The sequence below is a fragment of the Mustela putorius genome, unplaced genomic scaffold (genome assembly GCF_011764305.1).
Source record: "Mustela putorius furo isolate JIRA1106 unplaced genomic scaffold, ASM1176430v1.1 tig00000145_pilon_pilon_pilon, whole genome shotgun sequence".
Classification (NCBI taxonomy): Eukaryota; Metazoa; Chordata; class Mammalia; order Carnivora; family Mustelidae; genus Mustela; species Mustela putorius.
Genome location: NW_025421294.1, coordinates 49,081,862 through 49,098,515, shown reverse-complemented (window position 1 = coordinate 49,098,515; position 16,654 = coordinate 49,081,862). Strand labels below are relative to the sequence as shown.

The window sequence follows — 16,654 nt, the reverse complement described above, 5'->3', positions numbered from 1 at the left end:
AACCTTTCCACCATTCCTCCAGGTCGGAAGCAGAGTAGAATAAGGGCTCCAGGAAACACTTCAAATAAGGTCACGTACAACATCCCTATTACAGTTCCTTTAGGAATAGCCCAGGTATGTACACTTTGCCATCGAAGATCGTAGAGAATGGACGCCGTTCTCTTGGATCCCCCCACTTGCTCTTTCCATGGGAGGCACCAAAGAGGAGTTGGCAGGCTCTGCCCTTTCTTTGCACGCCCTCCTTTCTCCATTGAGCCCTCCTGGTCAACTCCTGGTTACACTGATTCTTCTCTTTTGTTCTTATCCGGGGTACCATAAACCGAACATTTTAGCATTTCATGGTACTGAAGTTAACGTTTCATCCCTATCTTCTAACTGTGCCAGGAGTGGGCACTATTTGGGGGAAGGCAATGTGAGGTTTTCCGGAACTCCTCAACCTCAAGGGCTAGCACATGTCCAGACACATGATGAACCCTCTGTGAACACCAGATCTGGCCCTCTGGGCTGGGATGCTCGTGACTCTACCAGGTTGGAGTTTTATTTCATGATGCTTTGGAACTAACAGAGTCAATTCCAGGCTAGAAGGGGAATGAAGCGAGAGCATCCAACCTCTAAAGAGAGCACAAGGCAGTTCAGTGCCCGTGCAGACCACAGGGACATTCCCCTGAGCTCAGCGAGACTCTGACTTTGGGAATCCTATAAAGGGAAAGGGCAGCTCTGCAGAACTGGAAGTGAAATTGCTTCAAAGGAGGGCAGTTCTGAAATGGCAGGGGAAAAATAATGCGGTCCCAGTCGAAGTGGGAACAGGAGCCTCAAGTCAGCTGAGAAAGCCCAAAATATCATTGCAAAGAAGTTCTATTTTTATTGGTTCATCGTCAGAATGTAAACACAAGTAAACAGAAAACAAATGAAATCATTTTACAGAAGGCACATTCATTACTTAAATTACTAAAAGTAGCACCTTAGTGCTGGGCACCTTCTGGTCACATCCCACGGGTCAGCTTCTCTCACTCTGACAAGTAAGCAATTCGTGATCATTTTCTTTGCAGCTGTGTGCTTTCCTGCGTGGCTATTAAGGAGCAGCTGGTGAATCTGACAATTTTATGTGGTTGGCCCTACTGGTTCTCCTTCCTGAATCCTAAGAACTTTTTACTTTCCAGACACTTAAGATGTCTCTGGTCCCTCTTCTAAGTCTTAAAGATGGATGGCGTTAAGGACTGCCTCTGTGGCAGAAGCCGAATTTTGACTTCCGCTATTTTTTCAGCCCTTTCTAAATTCAGTCATCCAAAAACTAAACCTGCTGAGAAGGGCAGGTGGCCCTGCACTGCTTTACCAACACCACTTCCAGGAAGTCTTCATGGATACAGAAACTAACATCTCCATCTCCAGAACCTTCTCAAATGAATCCGTGTCTCCATGCCTCTATTTAACTACTTCTGTGTTCTCATCCATCACAAATATATCATGGTGCTGGCATCAGAACATTGTGCTCTCACTGGTTGTCATAAAACAGAAGTTCTTGTAGTCTCGCTTGAGAAGCTGTCAGTATAAAATAACACATAATTTCACATTTTGCAATAACAGCGCCTCTTCCTTACAGACCAGGTCCTGAGAGTAGAAAACATACAATACATCTTGGCACACAAGTGTTCAATAAAAATAATAAATTAATAAATACATAAATTACTTAAATATTTAAATAGCATTAAGGTCAGTGGCAACCTGGTCACTGGAAAACCTATAAATAAAGGAGCTGATTATTTCAGCGGCCATTTGGCATATAAATGTAAAAATACTGCAAAGACATGATCACGATCCTTTACAAAAAAGCAAATTAGGTAGCAAGTAACTTTTGGGGGCCTATTCTATTCAGTCTTTAGAAAATGTTGCATAATAACGTCCACTTTCCCTTTAAGGTTTCATCCTGGCATTGGAACCTGAAAAAGAACACCAACAGTTTCTGTGAATTAGAAATGTGGCAGCAACGCCTTCTTATTTCACACAACACATGACTGGGGCAGTTGGGTTTGGGACTCCAAGTTGGAAGGGCCCAGCCTGTCCTTATGTGGTCTAGGGTTCGGTTGCCTTTGGTGTCCCCCCACCAAGGGTGCCCAGGATAAGGGTCTCACTCCTGAAGACAGCTTGCAAGCTATTCTTGCTCTGACTCTTAACCACCTTTCTCTCTCTCTCTCTCTTGTTTGCCTTCTCCAGGAAGGCAGGACCCACACCCGTTTTCCTTACCACAGTATCTCTGTACCCGGCATAGTACTCAGAACACTCTGAGCATCAAATAATATCTGTTTAATGAACAGATGTATCTTTCTGACTCTGGTGACTGTCTGCCAGGCCCCCTATCTCCCTTTTTGTCTCCCACCCTGCCCCCCCCACCACTGCCCTGCACCCGGGGACACTGAGTGTGCAGGTGTAGGCTGGCCTTTGTGGGCCTGCTCACCTAACTGCAGGACACAGATGCCCAGTTGCTCCAGGATGAGCTATAGTAGCGGTCTCGGGCTTGCACACGGATCTTGGCATCCTTATGGCACGTGACCTTGGCTGAGGTCTTGTCCACGCAGAGTCTCTCTTTCTGAAAAGGACAGAGAAGTCTTTGGCAATGCAGTCACAAGATGGGCTAGGTGTATTTCTGCAAAGCTTGATCTCCCCAAACAAGCACACCTTGGTTTTTGGGCACCACAGGTGCAATGAACAGTGGAGTGTGTAGAACGGGAGCCACCTACTGATAGAATCTCTAAATACAGGTGCAGCTTTTCTACTTCAGCCCAGAGGGAGAGATGGTTTGGTTCAGGTTTCATCTTTCTAGAACAGCTGTCTTGCCTGAAGGCCCCGTGCACACTCACCCCTGTACTAGGCCAATGGTGGGACAGAGGCATATATGCTCTATCTGTCCCCTGGATATTCTGAAATACTATATCCTGATCCTTTTATCAGAAAACGTGCTGAAATCCAGGTATTGCTAACTTTTAGCTGTGTGACCACAGGAAGATGATCTGGGCTCTGTGTCTCAGTTTCATCCTTTATAAAAGAGGGATAGGAATTATTCCTATCTCACAGATGTGTAAAAGTTAAAGGTAACCCTCATGTAAAATCCTCAGCTAAGTCTTTAGTCAGTAGAAAGTGTTCAGTCAATATTATTTATTAATGATATAAATCTTATGTAGGGAAGATACATATCAAGATTTTAAATAATACTTAGGTAAAATCTATTCCAGAATAGCCCATATCCATACAAAAAATAATTCTCAGGGAGTGACTAAATGACTGAATTTCTACCAAATGTGAACACTATCCTGAATAAGGCCTTTATCCAGTGGTTTCTAAAACCGGGATCCCAGGAGGGTTAGGCTTTGTAAAAGTGCCTTCTGGACCTTGGGATTAGGATGCCAAGGCAGGAAAGTTTGAAAGCCACTGTCTTAGCCTATGTAAGCACTAACATTCTGCTCAAAATCACTTCATGATAGGTTGGGAATTACCCGTTTGGGGTGAGACATCGCATGCATGTTCTAGCATTCATTATACTCACTAAATTGAAACAACGATGATTTGAGGTTCCTGGATCTCAGATTTCCTACATAAGGACCAAGTCTGAGCACAAAAATTAATGACCACCCATCCTGGAGGAGGGAGCGTGGTTAGGAACATGGGATCTGTGCCCACCAGACTGGATTCCTGGTTCTGATCCTTCCCAGCAGGTTTAACTCTGGGGATGTCATTTAACCTGCCTGAGCTTCACTGTCTTCCCTGGTGCAGTGTTGGTAATAATACCGTCTGCCTTTGTAGGGTTACATGAAGGATTAAGTGAGATATCCATGTGAAACCCTTGAAGCTGTCTCGGGCCAGGAGAAAGTGCTAAGTGGGCTTCCATAAACCTCCACAAACCTGACTATGTGGCCCTGGAGTCACAGCTTACCTTCTCCCTATTGTTCTTGCCCTGGCCCTGTACGCAGAACGTCAGGGAGAAGTAGGAATGCGGGGTGCTCCAGGTGTCGGGGTAATCCCAGCTGACCTCCACATGCCGAGAATTTTGTAACGGCTTCAGCTGTAGGTTCATGGGTGGGTCTGGTTTGACTGTGGAAGAAGATAAAGCCACGCCCTTTATTTGGCTGAGGGGGCTTTGGTGTAGGGTAGCTCTGGCTTCTGATCCCACTTTCACCTTTGACCAGCCATGAGTCCATAGAATGGTTACTTAACTTCTCTGGGCACCCGGTTGGCAGACGTGAGGCACCCCAACTGCTGGTGCTCACGCTGGTGTTCTCACCTCTTGTCCCCTCCTCTCTGGCTGAAACTGAGAGAGGCTCAGAGTCCTTCTCATCCCTGCACAAGCCGATGAGCCCCGGCAGCGGAACTATCTCAGCGTCATGCTCAGAAGAAATACCGTAGAGACAACAAGAGTCTCACATCTGGGCAAGGTGGGGAAGGACCACCCTCTCTGTGCTCAGTACCCCTCTTGACACCAAACTTGGACCTGACCTGAGCCTCTCGCTAGGGATGAGATGAGAGATTTTCCATCTCGTGCTCTTTCTGTTGTCTTTTCACGACATCTGGCGCTGACTTGCCTTGTGGCAGTTAAGCTCGATTGTCTCTATGCTCACTCATTCATTCATTCATTTGTTCAGTAAATGAGGAGTGAGCACCAGCTATGTGCCAGCTACTGGACTACGTGTGGAAGATATAGCAGCGAGTACTACAAAAGACTCTGTCCTCAGGTAGCATGCTTTTGTCTAGATGAGGGCAGGGGAGACAGTCTATGGAATGTCCAAAGCCCAAGGACCATGGTCCCTAGTAGATGCTTTTCAGATACTCTTCTCTCTGTTCTTAGCACAACTGACATCTTCTTTTCTTTAGAACTCAGCCAAATATCACCTCCAAGAGACCTTTCCTGGGATCCTCTGTGAACCCAAGCCTCCCCCTACCTGCCAAGAGTGATTTCTCCACAAATGCTCGAGCAAGCTCTGTGGTTCTATGAATTTTATCTCATGAGGAACGCCCAATGGCTAAATGGCAAAGGAAGTGACAAAAGGCAAAGTCCCCATCTGCTGATTGAAAAAATAGATGTCGATTTTGGAGGGGTTTTTATTCCAATAATGAAGATTCCGCCCCACCCCCCAAATGCTAGAGAAAGACTGTCTGGGAATAATTACAATTAGCAGAGAAGCCTTCATTCTGATTATAAATATTATGCTTGAGGGGGTCCTCCTGGATTCACCATGGAAGCTGCCTGGGCAGCAGGCAGAGGGTAGCCAAGAGCCTGCTCTTTCCAATGGGGCAGAGCTGGGTCTGAGTGGCTAGCTGTGAGGTCCGGGGCAAATTATTTAACCTGTCTGAGACTCAATTTTCTCTTCCTGAAAATGCAGAGAATAGTATCCACATTGTACTCTTTTGGGGAGTACGGAATAAAGGAGACAATGCAATGTAAACCCCTCACCTCGGTGCATGGGGCATTGGGAACATGTGACAAATGGCATTTATCCTTATGAAGCATATATAATTCAGCAAACTCACTGATGTCCCTGATGAAGAAGCTGCTGGTGTAGTTTTCATACTTGAGCTTGTGAATAGCACCCACCACAACCTCGATGGGCAGGCTCTCCTCGGCGGCAGGGCAGGCACTGCCCTCGTAACATTCCACCGTGTACTTCTTATAATCCCTGTTGTCCACTCTGACCCTCTCTGCTGAGAGCGTCACTGCTCCACACGTCACCCCTTGGGTGTCAGAGAGGCTGAAATCAAAGCAGACATTACCCCGTGTCATCCATCTGTGGTCAGTTCCCAACGGCTGGAGTCAGACAGCTGTCGGAGGACACGAGTTCTCCAATGGGTTTGATTTCTCCTCAGGGGGTAAGAAACTGCCCTCCTTGGGAAAACAGGCTTTACCACAAGAGGCGGTACAAATATTTAGAGATAGCTTTGCATGTCCATGCCTCTGGCCTAAATGAATCCAGAAATGTTTAGATCCAGAGCCCTTCGTCAAATTTCCTTACTACAATTTTAAATGCATTTTCCCCATTGTAATGACAAAATCCATACGTGTTAATTATAAAAAAATTAAAAAGATAAAAATGCATGTAAATGAAATGTGTGTGTCTCTTTTAACCCTAATCTCACTCCCCAGATAGAAACCCTATTCATAGCTTGTTGTATCCCTACAGACCGTTGTCTCTGAATATTCAAAGCAATCATATACCCACATGTACATATGGATACACGTATATTTGGTCTATACGTATTCAGTACGATTTTATTTTTCATTAAATAAGATCCAACTATGTATATGTGTATGTGGTTTATAACCATCTCTTCCCCTTCTGAACATACGGGGAGCACTCCAAGGTAGACCACACAGACTGGGATATCCATTTTGATGGTGTCACATTAAGCTAGAGGATAAGGCACTGGACTTTAACTTTTCCCCTGCTGATTACCAAAAATATCACAACGAGCACTGGCATTTGTGTCTCTGCACATTTGTATAAGCGTTCCCTTAGTAAGCATTTTCATTTTCAAGATGGAAAAGGGAGACCCTAGAGGTTAATGTGCTCAATTAAATGGTGGCCAGACCAGGCTAATCACCTGGGGTTTGCTCTGTCACCCCGCCTTGTTCAGGAACCTAGATGGTGAGTGAGGGAAGGCACACAGACTGCTTAACATAGGTTCCGTATCCATGGAAACTGGTTTCTTAGGGGAAGTCCAAGTGCATCGGAAAATGAACTTAGGATTACTGGTGTCGGCAGAAGGAAAGGAGTTGAGATAGCTCTGGGAAAATTTCTAGAAGCCTCAGGGTTTTGGAGTTGGCTTCAGGGCTTTCAAGATCTATGCCCCGGAGCTCTTGTTTCTATTTTCATCTCAAGGTGCAATTTAGGCACTCATTCGTAGCTTCGATGTCTCCTTTTATCCCTCCCCATGGTGCTATGAGCCTTAATGAAGCACTGCCAGGCCATCTGCATGAGTGGGTTCAAATAAGCAGAGGCTATTCTCAGGCCCCAAGAATATCCTGTTCTAACCCACACATTTGTTCAGGCGATTAGCTTAAATCTCCATGTTCTTTCCCCAATTTAGGCAGGAGGGGGTGTTGAAAAAATATAGGCTTGACTTTGTTTTCTCCCTTATCATTAACTGATAGCCCATGGCGGGGTCGCCCTTACTTTCATAATGAAATAGTTCCAGCAAAATACTGAGAAATCAACATGGTTTCACTTACCCTCTGCTGCTTTTGACACTGAATTTCAAATCAGTACTGATTGCTGTCAGCCACCAGCAGGTGAAACGTCCAGAATAATTCTTTGCCTCACATTTTAGAAAGACCTTATTTTTGGATTCTGGATTTGAAAAGAACAAAAAAATTCAATATTTGGAGGTTTTCTTTCAGATCGATTTTAGTTGTGGTGAACCACAGGCCACCGAGGGGTTCAGGAATGAAGACCTTCTATTTATTCCCTTGGAAAATGATGAACTCCCTGACAGGCAGTTCAGCAAGGACTAAGAATGTCTCAATACGTTGCTGATGCTGCAGAGTACACCATGCACTTAATATGTCAGAGAGAGGTATTCAGGTTTTCAAGGCTACCATTCCAGGGCTGATATACACATTGGTTAATTTCCATTAGCCATTTAAAAGAACTTTAGGAAAATCACCCAGCTTCACCATGAAAATCTCTCAACATGGCATTGGGAGGGCTGATCTCCCAAAGTGTCTAAGAAACCAAAGAAGAACACAGGTGGTTCTGTAAGGGATTTGATATTAGTTGTTTCACTACACTAGTCACGTCTTAATCTTTTATGTTTTTTGATTTATTCCTTATGGAGCACAAGAGAAAACTGACATTCTCTGAGCGAACGGAATTACCTTTCTGTTCCTTTAAGATATCAGTGGACCAAATTCCGTCTTCCTTTTTGTGAATCAGCAGGAGCGAATGGCTCAGAACCTTGCCTCCTTTATGACAGGTATACCGGCCAGCATCTCCAAATTCTTTGACTTGAATGGTCAGACTTTTACCGGAGCCTAAGACGTCACTGCTCTGGTCCGAGGTCCAGGTGATGTCATCTTCTTCAGGGGTATGGCAGGTGAGGACCACCATTTCTCCAGGGGCGTCCGGGTGCCAATCCAACTCTACAACATAAACTGGAGAGCACAGGGAGTGGAGAACTGGACTGTACACTCCATGAACCCCGGCACTGGGTCTTAGGAACCCCTCTGCATTTGAACTGCAGAGCACGACCTTGCCTTGCTGAGGCAAATGCTTGCTGAGATAACTGATCTCAGGTCACTGGACCCTACTTGGGTTTAAGGTCATGAAAAGATAAGCAAAGAGTTTTATGGAGTCATTAACTGGCAATCTGTCTTTAATAATTAACCTCTGATTCCCTGGCAAGATGGGGAAGGCCTTGATGCAATCAAAAAATGCAAACAGCACAAAACTCTTTACCAAGAACTTTCCAGCATAATTTCAGTTTCGTGGAGAATATGGCAGGGCACAGCCATGTCAAGAAAACTGACCAGCACTGAGATCATGTCCCCACTAACTGGCTAGGGGATTTGGAACAAGGTAATAAATCACCACAAGCCTCAGTTTCCTCATCTGTAAAATGACAATAATAGCACCTATGTCATAGGTTTCGCTATGAGGATTAAATTAAAAAAAAAAAAACATGTAAATCACTTAGCATGGCGCTTACCACTGTAAACTCAGTGTTGGTTATAGTTATTCACACAACAATGTTTGGTCAGATGACTGTACAGAGAAATTGCCCTAGAATTTTCCATGGGCATTTGAGGATTTAGTTCCTACTACATAAAACTCAGTAATGGTATTTGTTCTATTTTTTTAAGCAATTTTACTCTCTTATGAAGTGGTTCAGTAGATACTGGTCTTCCCATGTCATAGAGGAGCATGCCAAAACCAAGAAGCTACACAAGCTTACATCCAGTTAAAGCACAAGAGCAAAATCTCAGGCCTTCTGCCTTGTTGGCTTGGCATTGGCTCTCTAACCTGAGGAATGGCCCAGTAGGGTATTTCAATGAGTGCGTCACATTCCAGCTTCATTCCTGTGTGCATCACTTACTAATGAACTAGAGTAATTTAATGCCATGGTTCCCCAAGCCTGATCACTGATCAGCAGCAGCACTAGGAAACTGCAGGAAATACAGAATCTGGGTTGTCGAATCAGGAACTTTGGGATGGGCCCGAGGGTCTGTCATTTATGCTCTCCAGACGATTTTGATGCCCTCTCAAATTGAGAGCCAGGCACACTGGTTAAGAGCCTGGATTTTGGAGTCACGTAGGTCTGAGTTTAGATTCACTCCATATCTTATACTTGCCCGTGGACTCAGGCAAGACATTCAATTCCTCTAAGCTTTGGTGTCATCATTTTCAAAATGACCAAAATTATTAGTGCTTGCTTCAGCAGGTTGAGACATGGATGATACAATCAAATTCATGCAACAGCTTAATATGGTGCCCTTAAATGCTCTATAAATGGTGACTCTTATTGTTGGCATCCAGATGTAAAGCACTATGGGATATAAAGTTCTCACTTTACCTTAGAGGGATTTATAGCTACTGAATGGGTAACAAAGACATGAGGTAAAAAGCAAGTCTTTGGAAATGATTAGTTTTGCTGACATAAAACCATGTGGCACCTTTGGCTTTCTCTAGTTCTACCAGTAACTGAACAGCAAGGCTATTTTCCTCTCACAACTAAGACTCAGAAGGCCTAGAAGACCCTCACCCAGGGGGAAGGGGACAGCAACTGCAAGAGGGAGCCTGAGGAAGGGATTCTAGAACCTAGTGCCTGGCCTCATCACCTTATCTTGCCTCCAAAGTCGTCTGCCCTCTCTTCCTCACAATCACTTCCTGGAATTTCTGTGGTTTACCAAATTAGAAGTAACTTTGGGGTTTACTATGCAAGAGCCAAGCTTCCTGAGCTCACTAAAAATCCCAGGGTTGGAAGGGATTTGGCATAATCATCTGGCTCAGGCTTTTGCCTTTACTCAAGGGAGGGTCTAAAGCTTTCAAAGCTTCCTCATGCAGAGGGGACATGGCTGGATTGTTACCTCCCCAAAATGATTAAGAATGGTGGGATAGACCAAAATTTTTTTCAGATATCCATTTTTTAGGGTGGTGCTCTTCTGACTACGCACAGATTATTTCTGGTCATCAGCTGAAATGTCTTTACTTCTAACTCATGCCTATTTCCTTCTGTGCTCCAAGCACGTAGGAAACATTGCTTTACGTCTCTCTTATAAAACCTTCTTCAAATACTTAAATGAACAGACTTTGAAGTGAGACAGAGTTGGGATCAAGTCCCTGTTCTATCCTTCCCAGGTCTGTTAAACTGGGGAAGTTAACTTAATCTCGGTAGCCTCTATTTACAACATCGGTAAAATGGGAATGGAACAGTCCCTAATTCACACAGTTGTGAGAATTAAATGAGATACTGTGCTCAATTAATATTAACTTTCATTACCATTATACAATTACAGATGGTAATTGCCAACATTATGTTGGCTTCCATTAGAAACATTTGAAGATCTTTCAGGAACAGCTAACAACAATTAATACATTATTTATTGTGTGAGAGATAATAGAAGGATACAGGAACCCCTTTTACTAACGCCTACCTATTCTATTATTCTACTAGTAATTTTTTGATCATTGGGCTTATAAACTGGTTCTCTTGAATCACCAGACATCATTTTAAATAACCAGAACAGTCCTGGCTAACACTACTCTCCCTTCACAGGTGTTGAGTTATCCCCTGCATTCGTTAACATTCAATCATCCATGTATTAGGGGGTCCCTTTAAAATCCCTAGTTCACAGTTGGGGAAACTTAGCCTTAGAGGTGACCCAGCTCAAGGTCACCTAACGAAGAGTGGCAGAGTCAGCCTTTGAGCCCAAATCAATGTGAGCCTAAATCCTATGCTTCCCCCAAAGTGCGTGGTCAGAGGTGAGTCCTCTCCGTGCTACAGAGGGAGTGATATTGTGAGGTGGAGGGCGGATGATGGAACACAGCTCTTAATCTTCCCACATCCTTCACTTTGGAATTTTCATTGTATGACATAGTTGGGTTTTAGTAATACTCATGAAGTCCATATAGCTTTTCCTAACATAGTCTATAAAAAGTTCCTATTCTGGAATTTAATATGAAAGCCAAATGACATGGATGCCCTCAAAGGTGAAGGAATTACAGATGGCCCGCATTTTCCCAGTGATGGCACTCACTAGGAGGCCCCAAGGCCTGGTTGCCCCTTTTGGTCTGATTTCCCCCCAGGGCCTGCCTGATAAGTCTGGGCTTGGGTTTCGGGGCCACTGCAGAGAAGGAGAGCCTGGTTACCATTTTTCTCCAGTTCCCAAATGGCCATAAGGGGAGATGCCAGCAAACTCAGGGAAATCCAGGAGATGACCAGCTGCCAAGGGTGCATCTGTAGGAGGGGGAGAAACAGGAGAAGAAGGAGGGAAAGAGAAAAAAGAGGAGGGAAAATAGAAGAGATGATGTCAGTAGCTATTCAGTTGCTTTCCAACCCAATCCATTCTATGCACATTATTTTTATTTTATTTTATTTTATTTTTAGGATTTTATTTATTTATTTGACAGAGAGAGACACAGCAAGAGAGGGAACACAAGCAGGGGGAGTGGGAGAGGGATGAGCAGGCTCCCTGTGGAGCTGGGAGCCTGATGTGGGGCTTGATTCCAGGACCCTGGGATCATGACCTGAGCCGAAGGCAGAGGCTTAACCCACTGAGCCCTCCAGGTGCCCCTGTACATTGCTTTTAATCTTAACTTTTCTCTTTCCTGTCTGCACTGTCAGACAGATACGATGTGAATCACAGGAGCCCTGTGCCAGTCTCTGGGTAAGGACATCTCCAAAGAGAGAACCACAGACTGTCTGGAGCTGAAGGAGACCAACCCTCTGATAGTCTTCTTGTTTTGAAGCTGAGAAACCGGGGATCCGAGAAGGAACACGACTTGTCTGGGTCAACATTCAGCCAAGATATCCTTGGTACTTACCAGGTAAAATAGCCCTTTACCTAGTAGGTATGGGTAAGCAAGTAATGCTGGGCTAGAGTCATTAGGAGAAAATTTGGGGGCTGGATCCTGCCTTCTCGGAGCAAACACTTTCATTCAACAAATATATGATCTCTGGTCAGGGAGACCAGCCAGGGGGTGGGGGGGAGGTGGGGCCTCATAATCTGCATTTCTTAAGAGTTTCCAGGTGAAGCTGATGTTGCTGGCCCAAGGACCACACTTTGAGAACTCCTGGTTTCACCTGTGTTCAGGGCCTGCTGCTCTGAAAATCAAGATGTTCTTTGGGAGAAGCCCATAAAATATTGATATACCCACTATGAGAAGTGAAATGCATCACTTTGTGCCCCATCAGCCACCATCTCATAGTAAAACTCAATCTAGAGCAGTATCCAGGATTTGTGCCAATAATTCAAATGTGAAAATTGTGCCCTACTTCTGAATTAGGTACAGATGATTATTATTTAATTTCATTCTGAAACACCTCCATCTGTCCCAGAAAGCACCAGTGTTCTCTGAGCTGGACACGGGCTCTGAGACCACTGAGTAAATCATACGAAGAATAAGACTCAAAAGTTTTGGTCAAATACCTTAAAAATGAGCATCCCTTGGCTGGAGTGATTGAATATTGACAAATCATGGCTTTGTTAGGACCGCTGCTAACCTAGGGGAACCTTGCCATGCACTTTATTCCCTTAGATTACAAAAGTTGTGAGTGGCAGAGATGGGACTAGATCCGGCCTTCCTGTCGAGACCACGCCCTGTCCCCGCAGCTTTCACAGGCATGTCTAATAATCTAGTTCAGGTTACGACTGTGCCAACACACCGGTTGCCACAGGGCATCAGTTAGGACATTCACAGGCTTGGAGTCAAGCCGATGTGGCCTTGAATCTGGTTCCTCTTCTCGCTAGTTGTGTGATGTTGCTCAAATGATCTCGGAGCCTCAGTCTCCTCATCTATAAAATGGACATGATACCCATCTCAGAGGGTTGTTGAGACAATGCAACAAGATGACATATTGGTGAAGGCGACCAATAACATGTCAGCTTGCACCAAGGGGAAGAGACAAAGGAAAAATTTGATATGTCTGTTTTGTATACAACGGTAGGGAAATGCCCTGAAGGTATTGCAATTACACAGGCTCGTAAAGCCCAGATGCCGGCACCCTGGGAAGGGAAATAAGAGATTCCTGGCATCTGCTGGTGATTCTTTTGCTCTATCTTAAGGCTGGGGTTTTCCCTTTGCCTCTGCGTCCACCACTTCCTCCTAGGGCCTTAGATGTGTTTGAGAATTTCAGGTCAACTGCACCTCAGGGTCTAGGGAGCCCTGGTGATGATTTTAAGAAACAACCTGCATTTTAGTATCACCCACATTTTAAGCCATGGAACCCGGGGAATCCAAAAAGGGGGCAGCATAGTTACCATGTCACTCTCCAGATCAGTGGATACCCAATACCAGAGAGCTATACTCTGCAGCCCACGTTTCACTGGCACGCTAAATTTGAGAGTCTTGAGGATTAAATATTTTTCCATGTAATCTTGTAAGTTTTCTAAATGCTTGAAATCCTTGTATAAAGAACACAGGGGCCCCAGGTCCTCTGGTATGGTTACACTCCCTAATGCTGGTGCCAACACGGACATGCCAATGACACTTGGGTGGGCATTTCTTTTCCAAGTTTTATCTCGCTTGTTACTTTTTAATTTAAAAAGAATTATGATTAAAAAATTAAAAGACAAAAAAAAAAGAAAGAAAAAAAATTAAAAGACATAGTCTTCAAAGGACCTCAGTTCCAGAACTAGGCAGACCTGCACTGGCAGCCCAGCTCTGCCACTGATGAGTTGTGGGACTCTAGGCAAGACTCTTGACTTCTTTAAGCCTCACACTCCACCTATAAAGTGGGCATCCTGTTGTGGTGAGGACTTAGTGAAAGAATTCAGGTAAGGTATCCGGCAGAGTGCCCAGAAGTCAGGACTCTTGCTTGCTTGGTTATATGCTCTCCCTGAGTCCCATTCATAGCACTTAATACAACTGCAATACATACATACATATATAACAATTTAATACAGTTCTTTATGCTTGTCTTCCCTGCCACACTGAGCTCTCTGATGGGAGGGTTAATGTCTTTCTTATTCCATAACATACCCACCCCCAGAGTTTAGCATTAGTATTTTAGCACAGAGGAATTTCATTAATTATTAGAAGAATGAATGAATGTAAAGAAACCATAAAATCTCAGACAAACCATAAAATCTCAGACCCCAGTAAAAGGAACACTAAGAGGTAGTCCAAATTCTTTCAAATATCTTGAAATTCCTTATTTGAAAAAAAGTGGACCATCAGCTGGGGTTCGGTAAGCTCTTGGTTAAAATATTTTAACTTGATTGTTATTTTTTTTTAAACCTGAAAATTGTTGCACACAATTTACCTGGGTGACTATAAAGCACTAGTACAGTATAATCTTTTTTTTTTTTTTCCCCTCTTCACCGATTTAAAAACACTTTAGGAAGTACTTTTAAACAATGCAGTTGTTTTTTATTTTTAAAGTAGCACCAAAGTTAGTAAATCCAAAAAAATCTTAACAACCCAGCTGTTACTCTGGTTGACTGTCCCAATTGACTATTGAACCCAACACAAATAGGGAGCAAGGATGCTCAACATCTTCCAGTTATGAGGTGTAAGTACGAATTCAATTGTTTACTGAATTCATTCTGACTTAATGAATGAACAGCTTTTTAAAAAGTTTACAGTACTAAGGAAAGCACCACTCATGTTATACAATTTAACTGATGGGCATTAATATTGATAAACATTCTTTTATGTACATACCACTTTAAAATAAGACAAAACAAACCTTTCTATAAAATGCACATTCATTCACAGAACTAGGTGTACAATTATTATTAGTTGACTTCTAAAATGAATACTTTCTACATCAGTCCACAAAGTACTAACTTTGCGCTCATGTCCCCAGAGGTAAGTTACCAGGACTGCCTCCAGAAATCCCCCCAACTCCACAATGCCAGGCTCAGGGGGAGCATTCAGAAGGTGCCACCCCTGGCCAGCCTGCGAGTCTGAGGGTCTGCAGAAGGGTGTCAGGGCTAAGGAAATTCTTACCTTGCTTCTGGCTAGGCAGCAGGGTTCGCTGGGTCTGAAGCTGTTGTTTCTTCTTCTGCTGCTGCTACTGTTACTGGAGCTTATATATCTGACTCCTACCAAGCTTTCTGATGGTAACTTAAACTAGAAACTGACTTGTTCAAGTTGCAACACTGAAAACAACTCTCAAAACCTTCTAGGGGAATTTCAAGAAGTTCCTTTTTTTTTTCCCCCATGTGTATCAATAATGCTGAGGGAACACAGGCATCAAAATCCCAGGTAATCAACTACGAGGAAATGAATTTTGGGTGGGGAAAAAGGAAGAAGATGGGATGCTCACTTCTTTGGACTGACATCATGGTCAATATACTTAGAGCCTGAAGCAGGCAGTCACCCTGGGCTCCACAGACTGGAGAAGGAAGGTCAAGGAAAGATCACACAGGAGGCCAGGTTCAGGTCAAGATCAGGCAATTGTCCTCCAGAGGGTCCAAAAGCAAACCTACGGTTCTCCTAAAGTCAAAGAACATGAGACGAAAGGCAAATGATTTAGTATAGTTGACATCCCCCTCCACTACATTATTCCTTTAACATCTGGATTTTAGAAACATACCATTATCACCTACTGTGGCTTCATGCACACACACAGCCCTTTTCATTCATACTGGCACAGCCCTGGGAAGATGATAAAAGTGTGTGTATTACTAATCAGACACCAATATGTAGGGGTACAGCCCATGCTCATTGGTGCTTGCTCACGGACAGGTGGGGGCAGAAAGTGAAATATCCACAATCAGGCATATAGACAATGATGCCACACTCAAGGCACACAACCTTGGGCACCTAGACTATAACCTCACACTCTTGCACACATAACTACAGCCCTAGAAGCTCTATACAAACGCACAGAATTAGCAGAATTAGAAATTCCTAGCGGAATTTAACATTGGGGGGGGGTGAAAGGTGAACACAGTGTTAGACACCCTCACGCAGACTGCGCACGAAGAGGGAATAAACACCTATACCAAGAACACCTACACCGAGAACGAGCGCCCAGACGCGGGCCGTACCCAGAGCCGCCGACAGAGGGCGCTCCAGCGAGGTGGTGCCGGACCAGAAGCCTGGGACCCAGCAGGGCACTCCCGCCGCTGACATTTCCGTTACCGCGCGCGGCCCCTCGTCCCCGCGGTGTTGGGAAGTTCCTGGGGTCCCGCCGAGTTTCAGAAGGGCGCAGATTCCCATGCTAACTTTCTCTGTAGTTTCTGCGGGCGGGAGAGCTGGAAACCCGGGCGAGAGCGGCGGAGCTTCCCAACCGCACACTTCCTCCGCCTGTCCCATCCAGAGAGGGCGGGCGCTGCTGACTCGGCAGTCCCACTGGTTATCCCACCTGGTGCTCCGGCTGGGCGGAGACCCGAGACCGCTCAGAGCGCCCTCTCCCATCTCCTCTGCCGTGTGGGCTTCAAGTGAAGCAGAGGGTCTCCTCAACTTAAGAAAGCGAGGCTTCCTGTATCTAAGACAAGACGTAT

General features: G+C 44.6%; 1 protein-coding gene and 1 long non-coding RNA gene across 2 annotated transcripts; one reads left to right on the top strand and one right to left on the bottom strand.

Moving 5' to 3' along the window:
* Positions 1 to 839: 839 nt before the first annotated feature.
* IL12B (interleukin 12B) lies at positions 840 to 15,289 on the bottom strand. The gene is made up of 8 exons (XM_004737709.3): positions 15,153 to 15,289; positions 11,349 to 11,436; positions 7,859 to 8,134; positions 7,214 to 7,331; positions 5,518 to 5,735; positions 3,926 to 4,083; positions 2,453 to 2,584; positions 840 to 1,937 (listed from the first exon to the last, which is right to left on the bottom strand). Exons 2-7 carry the CDS (start codon positions 11,434 to 11,436, stop codon positions 2,453 to 2,455), a joined length of 990 nt encoding a protein of 329 aa, XP_004737766.1. The 5' UTR covers positions 15,153 to 15,289; the 3' UTR covers positions 840 to 1,937.
* On the top strand, positions 7,988 to 12,464 carry LOC123390804. The gene is made up of 3 exons (XR_006605423.1): positions 7,988 to 8,076; positions 11,824 to 12,026; positions 12,220 to 12,464. It is a non-coding gene; the product is annotated as an uncharacterized LOC123390804 (long non-coding RNA).
* Positions 15,290 to 16,654: the final 1,365 nt, after the last annotated feature.